Source organism: Aulonocara sp. 'chitande type north' Nkhata Bay, linkage group LG15 (genome assembly GCF_057382095.1).
Source record: "Aulonocara sp. 'chitande type north' Nkhata Bay isolate Kocher_YH1m ecotype deep benthic linkage group LG15, A_spYH_male_GT1.1, whole genome shotgun sequence".
Taxonomy (NCBI): domain Eukaryota; kingdom Metazoa; phylum Chordata; class Actinopteri; order Cichliformes; family Cichlidae; genus Aulonocara; species Aulonocara sp. 'chitande type north' Nkhata Bay.
In genome coordinates, this window is record NC_141358.1 from 42419346 (window position 1) to 42438033 (window position 18688).

Genomic DNA, 18688 nt, shown 5'->3' on the forward strand with positions numbered 1-18688 from the left:
AGTTACTTCTTGTCATGACACACACTTATCATGGTTGTTTTAAATGCAACAGAGGACATTTTAGTGCGATGAATCATTTTAGCCTGTTGTGTTGCTGTGTGACGGTGTGAGGCCTGTTGTGTGCTGGTTCCCTCTGAGAACACACGTGGACACGTCTGAGAGCAGTTTATTGTGCGGCTTTACTGGCAGAAGTTACAGGAAGTTCTGAATACTGTGTTGCATCTGTAGCCGCTTATTAAACACCAACATCAGTGCTTCCAACTTTGGGACCCAGGAATTTTGTTATGCTGTGCCGGTGCCAGCTTTTCAGCATCAGCGTCTGTGCCAGGTTGTAGGTGAAAAATTGGTAATAGCGTCCTTTTGGCCACAGCAGGTAAGCTCTGATAAACCTACTGCCCAACTAATCAACACTGTGGAGGGTTTAGCTGCTAGAAAATTGTTTTAGAACGATGGAAAATGAAGCCAGGGGGATAAAAACACCAATCCAAATGCTGCTTTGTGCCCACTGGATGTGGAAATATGCAACAGTTGGCTTATTTACACAAGTGACAAAACCTTTAATTAAAATGTCATTGATCTCTTTGACCTTTAAGGTTTGGATGAGCCGCCTCTTTCCAAAGGCAGAGTCCAGCCTTCTGAGCGTCTGCGTGCTGGTATGTGGGGGTTTGATGTTTAACTCACTGGAAAAAAAACATCCAAAAATTCTTGTTTTCCCATAATAAAAAGATAAAAACATGCAAAAACGTTTTAATTTGTAATCCAAATTACACATATACAAGGATTCAAGATATTAGCATGTCATTTTCAGAGACCACAGCCAAAAGAACAACAAGAGAAAAATACAATCTGTACATGTTTCAGTTTACAGTGAGTAGCCAGTTGAAGAGTACCAGAGAACACTAAGGCAAATCATCAGCAGACAGAAGAAAACATTGCCTTTTTAATCCACCACAGCAGAGTATCAAGAAGTATCTTTGCTACAAAACAAGGACTGATGACTTCCTTTATTAGCGATCAGCTGCATACGTTACATCGTGATAAAAGCAAAACAAAAAACAACAGAAGGTATCTATCTAAAGTCTAGCATTACTGTACATGTCTTCTCACCAGCTTTGGAAAATCAAACTTGCAAAAATATCCAGCTCCTCTGTGCAGCTCTGGGTCTGACCAACCTTTGTTTCAAACAACATCAAAGGAACGATGTTACTCGTACAGCTTCACCAAGATGGCACGTCGGTGCTGAGCGTGGTGCGCCCTGCACTCAATTTTACAGGTTCAATTACCTGGTAATACTGGAAATCAGCTTCAAAAAGCATAAAACTGGACCTTTTATTAAAGTTTAGAAGTGAGACACTGATGTCCACGGCTACGCTTTTTTGGTTGTTCGTGTCGCTAACATGCAACTTCATCAAAGCCCTTTAAAAATGTTGAGTTTGGTGAATCCCTGGAGCAGCTTATGATGGCTCAGCCTCACAGGCAAAAACTAGTCCTGATGAGTGAAATCAAAAAAGGGCGTCGATCACCAATGACCACTGTCACAGGATGGAGCGTGTGCTGTCACACAAAGTCACTTTCATTGTCTAAAAAGCCTGAAAGCAACGTGGGTGAGTGACAGAGACACATTTAAATAAGCGGAGGGCGTCCTGTATGAAGTGTGCATGCTTCTGCAGTAAGAATTAAAAAGTATCCAGGTTAGGTTATTTGGTCATTAGTAAATTATTTGAATAAGAGACTGAGTGAGGCTGGTGACATGTCCAGGAGATCCCACCTCTACCCCTGTGACAGCTCCAGCTTTTCACTGATGGGCTGGGCTGCAAAGTAGCTTGCAGAAGCAAAGAGAATATGAGAAGGCTACAACAGCTTCAAGCACACATTTACCGATGAACCGAGCCATCAGCTGATGTAGGCTGGCACTGAGATCAGCTGAGCTGCCTGAACTTTGAAAAACAGATGCTGTAAAAGAGGCGCGTTCTTGCAGTGAACTGTGAAGTCCCATCAGCACCGAGTGTGGAGCAAAATCCATGCAGCTGATGCAAATTTGTGCAGTGTGGCGTGAACAGAAACTAATGCGTGTCTGAAAGTTTATGAACTTTGTAAAAAGGTGAAATTCGCTCACAGACAGCAGCAGGTTTACACTAGTGGGCAGGATTCACTCTGCTCTTAAACAGAGAGACGACAAACAGGAGAAGGCTGGAGGAAGCCGAGTGAAGCCACAGGAGCTCCTGATAAGCTCTGATCATGTCCTCTTTCTTCTGTTGGTTCTTATGAAAAACAGAGTAATGGGAGGTGACACACACCGTTTCAGCTTCTGTGGGACACAAACGACCTGTTGACTTAGTTTTGGTCCTGAATGCTGAGCAGCTCCTAATGTGTTTGCTGTGTGTGTCTGTAGCTCTGCACAGACCTGCTAAAAGGGCAAAGGTTGGTTGGATAGTACGTGAGACACACTACCATGTTGTTGTTGTCTTCGTTACCACTAGGTTTCCTGTACCTTAAAATTTCCTTTTGTACAACTATGCATATCCAGGCTGTCGAGGCTGAACATCAGTCAGCTGCTTTATATTCTGTCCACAACCTGTTCATCAAACATAAATGCTCACCTGTAAATAAAAGCTCCATCCAGAGTGCGTCTGCTCAGCCCAGACACAGCCCCACTGCTGCATCTCTGTCATATTCATTAAATATTTCATTACTCAATCCATTTCTTTTATGATGGGAATTTTAATTTTATCTGTCACTTCCTCCAACAGCGGCTCAGCAAACAAAAACGCTTGAAATGTTTTTAGATTCCAGCTCCTTTGTTTGTGGCCTTGATGCTTTGTTGCCGTTTTTCTTTCTTTTTCTTTTGCTTTCATCTGCACAAACACCCAAATGGAAATTATATTTTATCTTCTTGTTTTTCACTGCTTTGCCTCAGTGTTTTGTCATCCTGCAAACAAGCTAAACTGCATCCCATTCTGAATTCCCTTTTGTGAACGCACAGCAAGGACATAACCACAACAGTTTAACTGCACCACAAATAACATCGTGTGTTTGCACAAACCTCACAGATTCAGAAACAGTTGTTTAAACTCATTTTGGCCAACTAAATGTTCTCGAGCATGTAAGAGTGAAAGCCAGACGAGGCAACGTTCCTGTTCACTCAAAGACCAGGACGGATACTGAATGCGTGCGAAGAAGCTCTGAGAAAATGAAAACTTCTGAGCTTGTCCAGGTTTGTTGATGCAGACAGTCACATTAATACTAGAGCACTGTGAAAATGAGCAACCACTGCCACCAAGCAACACACGCAGCTGCGACTGCAACTACAATGTGTTGCATCAGATCCAAGTCTAGACGTTTGATGCTGTAGGCCGAGTGAAACCCAGAGCTGCACACTGAAGCCATGTTTTTGCTGGTAGGATCATCCAAGGCATCTCATAGTAGGCTTTGCCCTTTAGAGTATCCATCCAGTGTGTCTCTGTGGAAACGGTTTACACTTGCTCGCACACACACACACACACACACACACACACACACACACACACACACACACACACACACACACACACACACACACACACACTCATTAACATGGCGCAGTGCTCCTCCAGTTGCTGCTGCAAAACACCAGGAAATTTAAAGCAACAAAAAGAATCAAGACTGAACACAATCAAAAGAATGTACAAAAGGCACATTTGACCCCAGTGCTGCTGTACTGTAAGATTCAAGTGTAAATGAGCGTCTGTAGCATGGCTGTCGAAGCTCTCGACCATCACAAAGACAACATCCTCTCTGAGAGCATTGTTCTGGCTGCGTGCGTTTGTTAGCACCGAGGCTAACGCTCAGATCATGTCAGCTAGCCTGAATGCTAGCCAGTGCCAGGCCTTGCTAGGCCAGGAGTCAGCATGGCCCCTAGTGCCATCAAACTGTCCTTAAGAGGCAGCGAGTCTCTTTACAAGCTGTCCCGCAGAAATACAGAAGTGCAGATCCAAACCCCGTGTTTACCCAATTTCATCTTTCTTTACCCCACCCGCCACCTGAGCTCCGAAGCAAGGGTGGGGGGCAGAGTGGCCGTTGTTAGTAGGGAATGCTAATCGTCCCCTCCGCCGTACAGGTCGGCCAGCTTGCGGAAGCGCGGCCCCCAGTCGCCCAGGTAGTCGTAATCCTGGTCTCCGCAGCTCGAGGAGGAGTGCAGGGAGCTGAGGGAGCCGGCGGTGGAGCCGCTGCCTTCATAGTCAAACACCAGCAGGGAGTCGTAGGGAGGAGCGGTGGGGTCGTTGTCTGCTGCCTTCAGACCCTGCAAAACAAAGAGGGGGAGCAGGAAGGTGAGGGAACAATACTGGAAATAAGAGTGATAGCGATTCAAAGAGTTGGGTGTTCGTCTTGTAACCAGAAGGTTGCCGGGTCGAGCCCCGGCTCGGACAGTCTCGGTCCTTGTGTCCTTGGGCGAGACACTTCACCTGCCGCCTACTGGTGATGACCAGAGGGGCCGATGGCGCGATATGGCGGCCTCGCTTCTGTCAGTCTGGCTACACCTGTAGCTGCCTCCACCAGTGTGTGAATGTGAGAGTGAATGAATAGTGGAATTGTAAAGCGCTTTATAAAATGCAATCCATTATTATTATTATTATTATGCGAGCTTTCTCCGAGATGTTTCCTACACTGAGCCCTCGGTCATCGCCTGCTGGACGTGGAATGTCTAAAGCAGTCCCATGACACACTGTAGTCTATGAGGCCGACCTTTGTACTTGGTCAGAGTGCTTATTTCATACCTCATCCATGTTCTTCCCTAGCAACAGCTTAGTCCTAACCAAAAGGAGCATTTCCAGTCTGAAGTGGACCGTTTCATGCTGGGTGCTGACTCCACTCACACTGTCTGGGGTTCATGCCTGCAAATGACTTTAGGCCAGTCGTTCTCAAACTTGCCTGAGCCTGAGGATCGTAGCACCACCATGTGCTTCATCAGACCTTTTGGAGACCACCCAAAGTTTGGTCTTTTATCCCCCCTGTAGACAAGAACCTGCAGCACATCACGGGTTCTAATACTGACACTCTGTTGTGCGTTACTGTTAGTAAATGAGTGGGTCAGTAAAGGTTTCATTTCCTTTATCAGTGGTCGCTGCAGCAGGGAGTGATAACACCTCCCACACACTGTTTTCTGTGGGTTAAGAACATCCTGACACAGGTTAATCTGGGAACTTCCACACTCATCACTTCTAAACCACTGAAGACTGTATGGAAGATCTCTGCTAAGTAAACTTTCAGCTGATCAGGAAGAGATACGTCTGTATTTATACCAGAGGTTTTCCACCCGTAACAACTCCAGAGAATCTCAGTGACTGAGAAAAGCACAATTTATAGTAGAGCAGCTACAAGTCTGACAGTATTAAGTAGAGGATTATAGTAATCCTACATTTCTATAGTAACTGTACAGTAAGCGTGAGGGTATTATAGAAACCTATGTTCATGCTTGAACACAGGCGCTAAAAGTTACAAGACCAAGTTAAAACCGCAAAAAAGCCCAGCTGATGATCTCTGTGGATCCACCGAGACCATCGTCAGGGAGCAAAGCTCGCTTTCCCAACCAACTGGGATTTGAAATGTCAGTGTTCACTCCCACCACTACTTCAGTCCCAGGAGAAGAAGAACGAGCACTTTGGATCAGAGTAAGGTAGAGGAGGGTTGGAGGGCGAGGCAGGTCCTTGTATTCTGGATGAAGTGGGGACAAACTGTTCATGCAGCTGTGATGGAGAGACTGAGGAGGAGCTTCTTCCTGCAGGCGATATCACACCCCCACACAGTACTGACCCACACATATAGTTCCTACACACACTGGACATTCTGGACATTGTTTTCACTTCATCACTTTAAGCATATTTGCACTGCACAAGACATTAAATAATAAATAACACTGGTCACTATATTCTTCATTTCCAGTTAATACTGGTACAGCTGCTGTTATTGTGTATATAATATTTATATTTCTTCATACATTCTTATATATTTCTATACTGTGTATTTTGTTGTACAGTTATTTTGTTTTTTAACTTTAATGTTTATATTTTATTTTATTCCTTCCTAGTTAAATTTACCCTTTTTAATTTTCATATTTATTTCCTATCTTATTCATCGCCTTTTTTTCTTTAGGTCACGAGCAGTTGTGTAATCATTTCACTGCATTTCGTACCGTGTATGACTGTACGTGACAAATACAATTTGAATTTGGTGTGGGGACCATGGCTATGCAACTCCTCATAATTAGGGTTGGGGTTATGTGTGTGTGTGTGTGTGTGTGTGTGTGTGTGTGTGTGTGTGTGTGTGTGTGTGTGTGTGTGTGTGTGTGTGTGTGTGTGTGTGTGTGTGTGAATGGGTTGAGATGGACAGTATGGAGGAAAGAGGGATTATGGAGTGTAGGAGAGAGGAGGATTTGGGTCATGCTGGACAGATGCTGCCTCTGTCTCTACGAGGAGATTGAAGAGATTACTCAGGGTGGCCTGAACTTAAAACCACCAAACCCCTCCTACATACAGGAAACATACGTGTTTCACAAACATGCACTATTTTTATGAACAAAAAAAGTCTGTTCAAATGTGTTGCAGCAGGAGTCCTTTTCTTCTGCATCTCGCTGTCACTCAGGACGCTTAAACTGAAAGAAGCAAATCTGATAAGCTGTGAAAATGTTTTGTGGGCCCCGCCTGTCATCTGACTGAAGACACTCCTGTCACTCTGAACTCAATGGAAGGAGAGAATTAACGCGGAGAGGGAGGGGCGGGATCAGCTTGCATCAGCTTGTCATGTCTGTAGGATTAAGCTGTCTAGATCAGCTTGCCATGTCTGACAGCTCCTGATCATTATTCATAGCTGTGCTTGGCAGATGTCTTTATGCAGCCCAACCACAGACACACACACACACATGCAGATAATATGGATGCAACTACTGCAGAGACAGCAACATGCATCAGCTGCATCAGTACAGATAACTCTTTGTGCTTGAGATTATGATGTCAGCTCTGTTGAAGAAAAAGACGACTCTGTTATTTCTCTAAGCGAGTGTGCTTCTGTGAGGAAGAGTCACACGTGTGGCAAACACACAGTGACGTCACAGTGGGTCATTACTCATTCACAGTCGAGTCAGTGCTGCACAGTTTGCACATGAACTCTAACGAGAACCTCGTATCCACATGGACTGAATGCAATGATTGGTCAGGTGTCTTTACATGTGAGCCTGTGCTGTGTGTGTGCACATCTGATTGTTCTAGAAGCTCTTCATTATTAATTGTTTAAACTTAAATTACAAGTTTGGGTTGTGATGAGTCGAGGCCAGCAGTAGTTACACTACAGACGGTTTAATGTCTGACAATATTTTCACGGACCGGCCTTTAAGGTGTGGTGGATAAATACAACAAAATGAAACGATACAGACAAAGACAAAAACTGTGGTCTTTTGTAACAATAAACATGAATTCACTGTGTAATTGTGTAACTTTATTAGCAGCGTCCTCCTGAAAAGCGCCAACAACACTGAGAGTAACATCCTCCTCTCTGCCCCTCAATGCTCTCTGGTTGCTATGGTAAATAGTTCTTTCAAAATAAGACACAACTACAACACGGGAAACGACCCAGGGAAACAGAGTTAACGATAAAACCCCCTGAAAACCATGAACGTCACATCCGAGCCTCAGCTCTCGTGGCCCGGTACCAAACGACTCACGGACCGGTCCACGGCCCGGGGGTTGGGGACCGCTGCTATAGAGCATCAGAATCCCAAACCGCTCTTCAAACAGATCAAATATGAACCTGATGATTATAAATGGCCTGTATTTGTCTTTACTCAGTCCCTATGGACCCCAGAGCGCTGTGCACTACACTGAGTCATCCACACAGTCACACACTGGTGATGGCAGCTACACTGTAGCCATGGCTGCCCCGGGGCGCACTCACAGAGGCGGTGATTATAAGAAGTTTCATTTGACATAAGAAAGGCCGCTGCAGCCTCATGCAACACTGTGACCATTAATATAAATATGAGTTCTTCTACAGCACTGTGCAAAAATCTTGAGCCCCCATCGTTTTTCAGATTTTGCTAGAAACATGAGAAATAGGTGCAGTAATTTACTGAAACATGTATGGGAATGACAGTACTTAGGGCAACAACTTGTAACAAGCTTGACAGTCAATATCTGGTACGACCACTTTGATCCTTCAGCACAGCCTGGACTTTTCTTATAATTAGATTAACCGGTCTTCAGGAATAATTCTGCTTCTCTAAGGATCGATTTTGGATGTTGACTGCAGTTTATTCCACTTTGTGCCGAGATGACCCCACGCTGCTTCGATAATGCTGAAGTCCGGGCTCTGGCGAGGCTAATCCGTGCCTGAAAGTGTTTCATTGTTCTTTCATCCAGGTTTGTTTCTGTTGGTCGTGTGTTTGGGATGAATGACATGCTGAATAACAAGGCTGTTCCAAATTAGACGCCTTCCAGGTGTTGTTACCTGCTGGATCACAATCTGACTGGACTTTTCTGCATTCATGATCATTTTTAACAAGAATGCCAACATCACTGCTAAAATGCAGCTCCTGACCGTAACAGCTGCACTTTTACAAACACTGTACCCTTTCCGAACTCCTCCATGCAGGTTGTTGATAACTTGATATATGAGACCTGTTTTCAGCCGAGTTCTTGTATAATTTGGCTAATCTCATCCTTTTCTCCTCTCTTCTGGAGATCCAGCTTTACACTGAGACCATTTCTGCTGAGGCTGTGCAAACAGTAAATGGATAAACTGAAGCACCAGATGTATCTCTTCCACTGCATGTCAACTTTTTTGTGTATTTTTTCCTGTTTCCTAAAGACAATGCTTTCACTCTTTATCTGCTGTAGACTCTTGTCCTGACAAAATATGACAAGCAAAGCTCTTCAGGAATCACCTCGTTGGTTCAAAAACACTTTTTCTGTTATCTTTACCATTTTTTTTTTTAGATTCAACTAAAGAAATGGGCGAAAAATATTTGTTCTTGCAACAGGCTTCAAGTAATAAAGTGCATAAAGATGCAATTTAATATCAGTTCTTTACTAAACCCTGTTAAATGTTATATAAACACTGGTTTATCTCTTGATTTAGGTGCATCTTTAATACCTGATTCATACGTCAGTGTTAAGCAAAAAAAAGAAGAAGAAAATCCTGTGAATGTCCAAAGAAACAGCATCCTACAAAAAGCCAAGAGAGTCTAACTCACTGGAAGCAAAATATAAAGAAATGAGAAATAGCTGAAAACGTTTGCCCAGTAAAACAATCAAAGTTGGATTTCCCTAAACACTCAATCAGCCCTTTCTCAGCTGGTCTGTGGGATTAACCAAACGTTGTGGATTTACCTCCAGTTTGGTAGCCAGGCTGTGACCACATGTCAAGCCAGCAAATCCGAACCATTAGCAGAGCTAATTAAGAATCAGCCATCACATCTCTGTGTTTTTCTAAATGTCACCTGCTCCACGAAGTGCTTCCTTCTTTCTCTTCGTGACGCTCACAACTATCATTTCCAACAGTTTGATCAAAGATGCTTAAAAAGTGTGAGTCTGACATTTATTTGAGGGAAATGTTGTAAACAGCAGAGCCTAGAATGAAATACAATCTAAATGTGAATCAGTTTAGTGATGATTAATGTGAGCTTTAAATAGAGTTTTAAATAGCCGCAGTCAGAACTGTTGAAACGGGCCCGTTCTCACACTGGCAGCTCAGAATACCTCCACAGAGCTTTAAACAAACTGTTTGAACTTGAACACATCCTGGACGCTCTTTGATGCTCGACACCAAAGGAGGAAAAAAGATGAGGGAAGCAAAAGTAACTAATGTTGGCAAATCCAGCTTTTTATGGACACAGTGTTCACTTAGTGCTGTCAGACAGACACTCTGTATTTCACTGAAGCTGCGATTCATCACTTCCTGTGTGCTTAGAAGTGCATGTGTACAACACTGGAATTTAATCTGGGAACAGTCTGAAGTGTGTGCGGCTGGAAGTCGACTGAAGCACACGCACAGGTTCGGACTGACATTTTACACAAAGATGTTGTCATCCAGGTCTGTATCCTCTCAAAGATGCTGCTTATTGCCGTACCTCGTGGATAAAGTCGCCTATGTCTCCTGGGTGGGGGGCTGCGGAGCGGAGCGGGTACTGGTGGTCATGGTGGAGGGGCCTCTCATCCAGACGTCTGATCCCCACTTTGACGCACTCTGGCTCCAGGGCATCAGGCTGCTGCAGCTGGCTAAGGTCATAGTCCTGCACACCCACACAAACACACAAATGTTGGCATTACAGTGAGTCACACAGCCCTGCATCACAATCCTGCCTTAAAGGGCTCTACAACCTGTGCAGCACTCAGAGTTCTCAGGACAGTCCATTGATGATTAATGCAGCATCCCATTGCTTCATAAGGATAATGTGTTATATTATGTATTAAACTGCTGTTTCCTGTTGCTGTTGTGTGTAAAGTTTACATGAATGTCAGAGTAATGTTGGACTTTACAGCACATACCTCAGACCAGAAGCATCAGCAGGTTAAAGCAGCTCAAACAGACCCAGTGTGAAAAGTGCCTGAAGCAGGTTATCAGCTGCCGTTGGCACTGAGATCAGCCAGTTTCTGTACATCTGAAACTATTTATGCTCAAATATACCAAGTTGCTATAACCGTTCAGCTGCTCACTTTGTGTTTTATCTACTCTCCTGTTAAAATAGCAGAGCTGTAAGCCCAGCAGTGAAGTGGGTGGCTGTGCTATTGATTTGCTGTGTGGCAGCACAGACAGAGGTGCGCAGGGATGCTCTGCTCTGAACAGAGAAAAACTTCTTTGGATTTCTACTTTGCTGTTGCTTATTCAGAGTGAAAAATGAGTATTGACCACAATTAACTGTCAACAACTGCAGTATTTAAGGTGAGATAATGGAGCCATATTACTCATGTCTGCCTCCAGTAATGGGATTACACTGCTGTTTTATCCAGGAGCAACATCTCAGGGTATCATTTTGTGTTGTTGTGAATTAAGAGCACTCTCTTATATACTCTACTGTTATGTGCGGCTGTAGAGTCGTTACATGAAAGTCCCTCTCTACACTCTGCACAATGCTGCAACAGCTGTGGCCCACTAACCTGCTGCATGCAGCCAAATCTACCTGAATGTAGTGAAGACTCAGAAACGCTGCATTTCCTGTACGGCTTAAAATGTCTCGTTACTATGCACGGAGACACGGCGACCTCCAGAGTGTCCTGAAATATGAATTCAACTTCAAACACTTCCACCTTAAAAGAGACAGAATATTTAAGCTGCCATAAATTCACACTTCAAGCTAAACGAGAAAAAATTAGTTCCTGGCCAACAATCCTCGCCATCATTGAATAATAATATATTCTCACTAATCGTAGCCTAATGCCAGGTACTCTGCAAGCCTGTGGCAGTGGAAATACCAAAAGGATTCTAAAATTCATAACGAACTTGACAGATTCATGAAAGCAGCAGTCTCCCACTCAGCTAATGGACTTATCTGTTTTAGCTGTATTTAACAGTTTCAGTGAATTTCACCCAGTCAAATGAGCACAGTTGGCTCTCGTGATGCAATGTCTACCATTTCTCCCACATCATCCTCGGGGAAAAATGAGAACGACCCTAAAGCAAACTAATTAGCATCCACTTAGAGAGTCGCAGCTCGTCTTTCACCTTCTCTCCTACAGCGTGGATACAATCAGAGGAGCGTCACAGCCTGCTCATGGTGAATGGTTGTGTCTGAGTCACCGCAGAAACCTCCCAGAAAACAATTCATGCTTTCTGGTTTCCAGGGAAAATCGACTAAAGGCTGTGGACTGACCTTGGGCTTTATTCACAATAACGACCAATCAGAAGAACACTGTGACTGAGAGCCCAGCGTTAACCTGCCAGGCAGCAACAAAACGATCTTTGCTTCTTTTCTTTCTATACTTGCCATGACCTGATTGAATGAATGTTTCATTTGAGGACTGTTTTTACAACAATGCCAGCACATTTCTGTTGAAAAGATGTAGAATTCTTTCTACACGACACGAATGACTTACAAATTGGAGACGTGACAGCTTTGTCCCTGTTCTGACGTTTAGAGGTTTAATAATAAGTGTCAGCATTTCTAAATTCAAGGACGGTTCAACTGAACGCAAAACTCATTAACCTCCGAGCATCTGCCAGGCTGACGCTGTCAAGTCCAAACCAAAGCACGACACTCGAGGACTAACTAGTAGGAAAAACAATAAAAATGTCAACTCGGTTCAATTAAAATGTATCACAAAATTGCAACAACAGTCGCCTGAAGGCGCTGAATATTATTAGGTATTGTCCCAAATCCTGGACCAACAAACCTGTGAGGAGAAACCCCCACACAGCGCATTATGGCTGTAATCACCCTGCGTAGCAACGCTGCTACTTTGTGTCTTTACAGACTGGTCGCAGCAGATGGCCCCGCCCCTCCCTGAGCCTGGCTCTGCTGGAGGTTTCTTCCTGTTAAAAGGGAGTTTTTCCTTCCCGCTGTCACCAAAGTGCTGCTCATAGGGGGTCACATGACTGTTGGGTTTTTCTCTGGATGTATTACTGTAGGGTCGACTTTACAAAGCACCTTTAGGCGATTGTTGTTGTGATTTGACGCTGTGTAAATAAAACTGAATTGATGGACCATTTTTTATAAACTGAGTGGAGTTGTTGTCCCAGGTTTAGTCATTTGTTATGAGTGACTATATGTTTGTCTATATATCTGTTTGCATCATTACGGAACCACAATTAAAGAACAAACACAGTTTGAGATTTTCAAGTTAAGCTGAATTTTTGAGACACCTCAGAAACACAAATGTTGGACTTGAGCCTGGTTTTTGCACACTGCTGCTAACATCCAGTCGTAACAGGTTAAAACTTCCACAAATGTTAATAATTCCTTCATGACTCTTTTATGGTGCAGTACTGTGGTTCTTTCATGCTCTGGTCTTTTGTTCTAATGATGTTTTCTTGCACAAAAACAAACGCTCAGTGTTATTCTGAGTCATTGTTCTTCCCAAACACTAAATCTCAGGCTTCTCGCACTTTCCAAATCCCACATTCACCTGTGCTTGTGACGGACATTTATCCACACAGATCGCTGTTATCAGATTATGTCGAGAGAGTTTGAGCACCTGTGTATTTCACTTTGTTTCATGTCAACACCTTTACGTAGCGTTTAAAGATAGCGTGTTATTAGTTTAGTCAAAGAACACGGTGATCTTCAGTAGTTTACAGTTGCTGGTTTGGCTCTGTCTTTGCTGCATAGATGGACCGCAGCATAGGACAGTGATGAGGCCAGATGTTGGAGCTGGGAGGAAGCGGTTTGCAAAGCAGCTTGCAGTTATAGATGACACTGTACGATCTGTCAGTTGAATGTGTAAAAGGTTATCATCAGCTGATGCTGAACTGGCACTAAGATCAGATCATCTGCTGGAGGCTGAACAACCTTGTAGCCTGTATGAACTCATGCGAAGCTCAGTTTTTGGCTAATGGTGCATAAGCAGAAGCCGGCTGAAGGTCTAATGGCCTGCATTTGTTTGCTTTACTCGTCCCTAAGGACCCCAAAGCGCTTCACACTACATTCAGTCATCTACCCATTCACACACACATTCACACACTGGTGATGGCAGCTACATTGTAGCCACAGCCACCCTGGGGCGCACTGACAGAGGCGAGGCTGCCGGACACTGGCGCCACCGGGCCCTCTGACCACCACCAGTAGGCAAACATGGAGTTAGTATCTTGCCCAAGGATATTTGCAGCCAGGAGGCAGCCTGGGATCGAACCACCGACCTTCTGATTAGTGGCTGACCTGCTCTGCCCCTGAGCTACAGCAGGTGGCAGACTGTGTGTATATGTACAGTATGTCTCTGTGTTTCTTGGTGTTGGCATGCTTAAGCACACAAGTGTGTTCCCGAGAACTCAGTCTGCTTTTTATCTGAAGCTTAAATCCAGACAAATAAAGAGCTGAGCTGCCTGTAGAAAAGAAATGAAAATCCTTATCAAACAGTGCAGATCCCCGACACCATCCAAGGCCTGTGCAGTGTGCTACTGTGGCAATGATAAAGGAAGAAGCAAACCTTGATTTTCTTTTATTAACTTTGTGTCCATTGTTTAGCCTGGAGAGAGATTACACCAGCGCTTCTGTTTATTGAACCGCAGGGAATAAAGTACGAACTGAACCAAAGTCAACCAGCTTTCATTTTCTCTGTTTTATTCAAGGCTCTGTTGAGTGTGTTCCCCTTAATAATGTACTTTGTTATGATGTTTGGAAAAACTTCATCACTTACAATATTGATAGGATTCGTCAAGCTTATCAAGGCCCAGTTTTCAAATTCAGAGAAATATTTAAAATGAATATCTTTTGATGGAAATGTCCGTTTTTATTTTAGAGGAGCTGGAACAAAGCCTCGGGGCTTTCATGACCCTTTGTGTTCAAACTGGGTTATAAGTTGCTGAGTTAGACTCAAATGTAATAACTGAGGAGGAAACGCCTTTTCCAAAGCTCTGTCTAAATGTGAGCACAGCTACAGCAGAAGGAGGAAGAAGACGAATGAGTCAGAAACAATATTAAGTCCAAACTAATGTGAGCTCAATGAACAAAACAACAATAACACAGATGTTGACCCTAATACACTTCAGTACTAAGCCAGGGGCCGACGCTTTCATCCCTTAGAATTTATTTGCCCTCAGTCACGCGCAGCCACGGTATTTAATCGAAGTGCATTTTATTTGTGTTCGCTCTAAATTGGAAGATTATTGTGATCGTGAAATATTAAAATAAAATTATATGTAATTTTGGTCACTCATAATAAGCATCACACTCCACATCAGCAGGCCACTCCTGCTCACAATCACAAATGGAGTGAGGAGAAGGAGTGGAGAAAGACCGGAATAACTCTTGGAGTCGTGTCGATCGTTGCATCCACACACGTATGTGAGCAGCTGTTCTCCACCATGTTAAAAACAAACGCCGCTCACAGACGAGCTCGCGGTCCTGCTAAAGATGGTTCAGGAGCAGACGGCCCATTAACCAGGTAAAATAAATATTTCTGCAGATATCATGTAAATATTTTTTCTTCATTGTTTAGTGACACAGCGCTTTTTTCTAATTTATTTTTTAAATTCAGGTCAAGGCTCGGCGACACGCTCTGAGAGCCCAACGCCGATGCAAGGATGAGGCTCACGACAGTTTTTGTTACGTGCATCATTGAAGTTCAGCTTTTTAATTCATTTGACAGAGACCTTCAACTCAGAGTGTTTCTTTTTGTTATTATTTTTTAAGAGTCCAAAATGTTCAAAATGTGTTCATCACATAAATAAAATTGAGTTTCTCTGTAGACCTTCATGGATTTCATAAGCAACACACTACAGTTTCTTATACAAAGCATAAGGTAGAAACCATCTATATACATCAGTGTTATCTTCATTTTAGATGTCAGAAAGTATGTGCAGTGTTTTGGGTCCAAATGTGTCTGTGGGTGTTAAAGGCGGCTGCTCTAAACACTTCTTCACGTTCATGTTGTGCTTGTAGCAGCGTGTGACTCCTCTCAAACGGTTCTGGTGCCAGTTTGTCATCGTGCTCACCAGCATCACTCATAATAATGAGACTGTCCCATATTTGGGATCTGACTTATTCCCGAGAATTCTGCTGTGAGACTAAAGAACAGACGTGATGATGAGAACCATCATCAGGTAAAACGAGAGCTCTGCAGTCCCGCTGTTTGAATCACAGCAGCATGCTAGCATGCTCAAACCATTGAGTCAAAGTACAGCGAGTACAATCATCTTTACCGTCTTACTATTAAATGTCATCTTTACAAATACAGATATACAGCGCGCACAACCAAACACAAACTTCCTTCTAAATTCAGGAATTTCATGTGAAGAAAGTGGTGACCTCGCGGTACTTAAAGAAATCAGGAACCAGCATCACTGCGACGCACCACGCTACACGCTTACAGCCTTAGTGCTGCTGTTGGGCTGACGGCTATCGGGGGCTAAACACTTTAAGGCTGTGCCAGCTGGTGATGACAGCGGCCTTCACTTTTTGATGAAGGGGCAAATTTCTTGATTGTGCTCTGTTCAGCTCTGTGCAGCTGTGAAACCAAACTCTCAGGCTTAGTAAAAGTTTGATGTATGAATCGCTGAATTGGTTGCACCCTAAATCCAAAAGGCAATTTCACTCATTTCACTTCATTTTGAATTTTCTTTCCTCTTTGAAATAGTTTTTTGTCCCATATTCATCTTTATACCCTCTCACACACACAGCCTGATATGGTCTTTCCAGAATGAATCGTCGTGTGACCAGAATCATCTTCCCTCCCTTTCTGCTGTTTCAGGTCATCTTACAAAGGACACATTTATTTATCTTTTTGTTGAATCTGCTGTTGTATTTGTGTACTTGTAGTGTCATGTTGTAACATGTTTCTATTTGTGTTTTAGGTCACCTTCAAAATAAGATGCTTTTTTCAGGAGGCTACCTCGTCAGTGATGAAGCCTCGCGATGTTAGCTTACTTTATGACTCTGCTGATTAGACTGGTGTAATATTTCTAAGCCAAATTCTACATTTATTATTAGAGAAGCATAAATATGATCACAAAAATGAAAAAACAAACCATTGTTAGTCTTCCACAGGCTAATAATCGACTGACTCTGCTGTTTATTTCTGATACTTGAAGGAAACTAAAGCATAGCATCGATATTACTTCAAGCTACGCTTTCTGCGAGTACCAGTGCTTCTGTATTACCGCTGACATCGTCTTGCTTCCATTTTGACTGACTGCAGTTAGTTTGAAGACGCCCAGCAGGCAGGAGGAGAGGCGCTAAACAAAAGGACTTACAGATGAGAAAATGGTGCAGCCTGAGAACCGCAGCCTGCATTCTCCTGCATGCTTTTTCACATTTTTAAACACACTTCCTACATCGTTCACAGTTTAACGTTTGTTGTTTCGCAGAGAGCCGCTTCTATAGAAAGTAAAACAGGCCTGAGTGTGGTCGGCTGGGTAAACGGGGGTTAAACATTTCCGCAGTAGAAGTGCGGAGCGGCTTATGTGCTTGGCACCAGCAGAAAAGTTGTGTGGAGACACAGGAAATTGTTCTCCAACAGAAAGCAATTAATCCTGTTTCGAGGTCCTCTTTGTAGTACACTTAATCTTAGCTGGAGGACAGATGATTGAAAACTGCAGAGAGGCAGAGTGTGTGTGTGTTTTATGTCTTCTATCTGAAGACGTGTGTGTGTGTGTGTGTGTGTGTGTGTGTGTGTGTGTGTGTGCGCGTGTGCGTGTGTGTGTGTGTTTTATGTCTTCTATCTGAAGACGTGTGTGTGTGTGTGTGTGTGTGTGTGTGTTTTATGTCTTCTATCTGAAGACATGTGTGTGTGTGTGTGTGTGTGTGTGTGTGTGTGTGTGTGTTTTATGTCTTCTATCTGAAGACGTGTGTGTGCGTGCGTGCGTGCGTGCGCGTGCGTGCGCGTGCGTGTGTGTGTGTGTGTGTGTGTGTGTGTGTGTTTTATGTCTTCTATCTGAAGACGTGTGTGCGTGCGTGTGTGTGTGTGTGCGTGTGTGTGTGTGTGTGTGTGTGTGTGTGTGTGTGTGTGCGTGCGTGCGTGCGTGTGTGTGTGTGTGTGTGTGTGTTGCTGCTGTATGGCAGTGATGGAAGGAAGCAGGCTAATATAAATAGTTACAAAAACATGAAGTGTTCATTTGTATACCTGGTCCTCCTCTCCACCGCCCTCCTCATCATATTTCAGGATGTTGTCGCGTACGTCGTCCTCCGGGTCGATGAGGAGCTGCTTGGCCTGGCGTTCCTTATCCCTCCTCTTCATCCACATCACAAACAGCAGCACCAGCACTGCAACGCAAGAGTGACGCAAGCAGATGAGGACACACGAAGACCTCAGTGAGCACCAGTGAGTTTCCATGAAGGGCTTCAGAGACCACCAACTGTTTCATGTTTAGCTCAGACTGAAAGAACACATCTACCAATCAGAGGCTCCGTTACAAACCCCCCATTGACTCACAGTAGGAAAGAAAACTGAAAAAAGACCCATCCACTGACATACTGAGCCATCCCATAGTCACAGATATATCAGATATGGTTCTGTCAGAGATGTAAGCTGGAGTGGTCCCAGTATGATGTTACACTGGGGCCCAGTATTGTCCAAAAACATCTCCCTGCCCTAAAACACAGCAACGAAGTCACTTTGCTTTAGTTAGCAGCTACATGTTTGTGACGAGACCTTCAGCCATCCTCTGTTTTGCATCTTCCTTTGAAAGCATCAGCAGACATTTGTTAAACCTTCCACTAAGTCCTGCAGACCACGCGCTGCCTCGCTCACACGACATGCATGTCAGTTATGCCAGCAGTGATACGTAAATATGCCTTTGGTTTAATTCCTCTCTTTGTTTTCTGTGAATTTGCAGATATGTTCCCTCTTTTCTCTGCGTCTCTGCTGTGGCAGTGTAGCAGCAGTGAAACATCTCACATGCAGTTTGTGTATAAAATCATTATGTTTCCATTGTTTATGTCTGCCACCTTCAGTTCTCTGCAAACTGGATATAAACATGCAGTCCATAAAGCAGCTGCTGCATGGGCCTGATTTTCATTTGAATTGAAGCACGGCTGTCCCATCAGATCAAAATGCTGCACTTTCTCCTGATT

The 18688-nt window shown here is 43.8% G+C and overlaps 1 protein-coding gene across 1 annotated transcript in view; it reads right to left on the reverse strand.

Annotated features, from left to right (window-relative positions):
• Positions 1–584: 584 nt before the first annotated feature.
• The window catches only part of LOC147313750 (cadherin-2-like), a 111403-nt gene continuing 93299 nt past the window's right edge, over positions 585–18688 (reverse strand). Inside the window, exons 14-16 of the mRNA XM_086263549.1 lie at positions 17739–17878; positions 10097–10258; positions 585–4279 (exon numbers count right to left, since the gene is read on the reverse strand). Coding sequence (XP_086119675.1) covers positions 4073–4279; positions 10097–10258; positions 17739–17878 — 509 coding nt within the window. The 3' untranslated portion in view covers positions 585–4072. The remainder of the gene's footprint in view (positions 4280–10096; positions 10259–17738; positions 17879–18688) is intronic.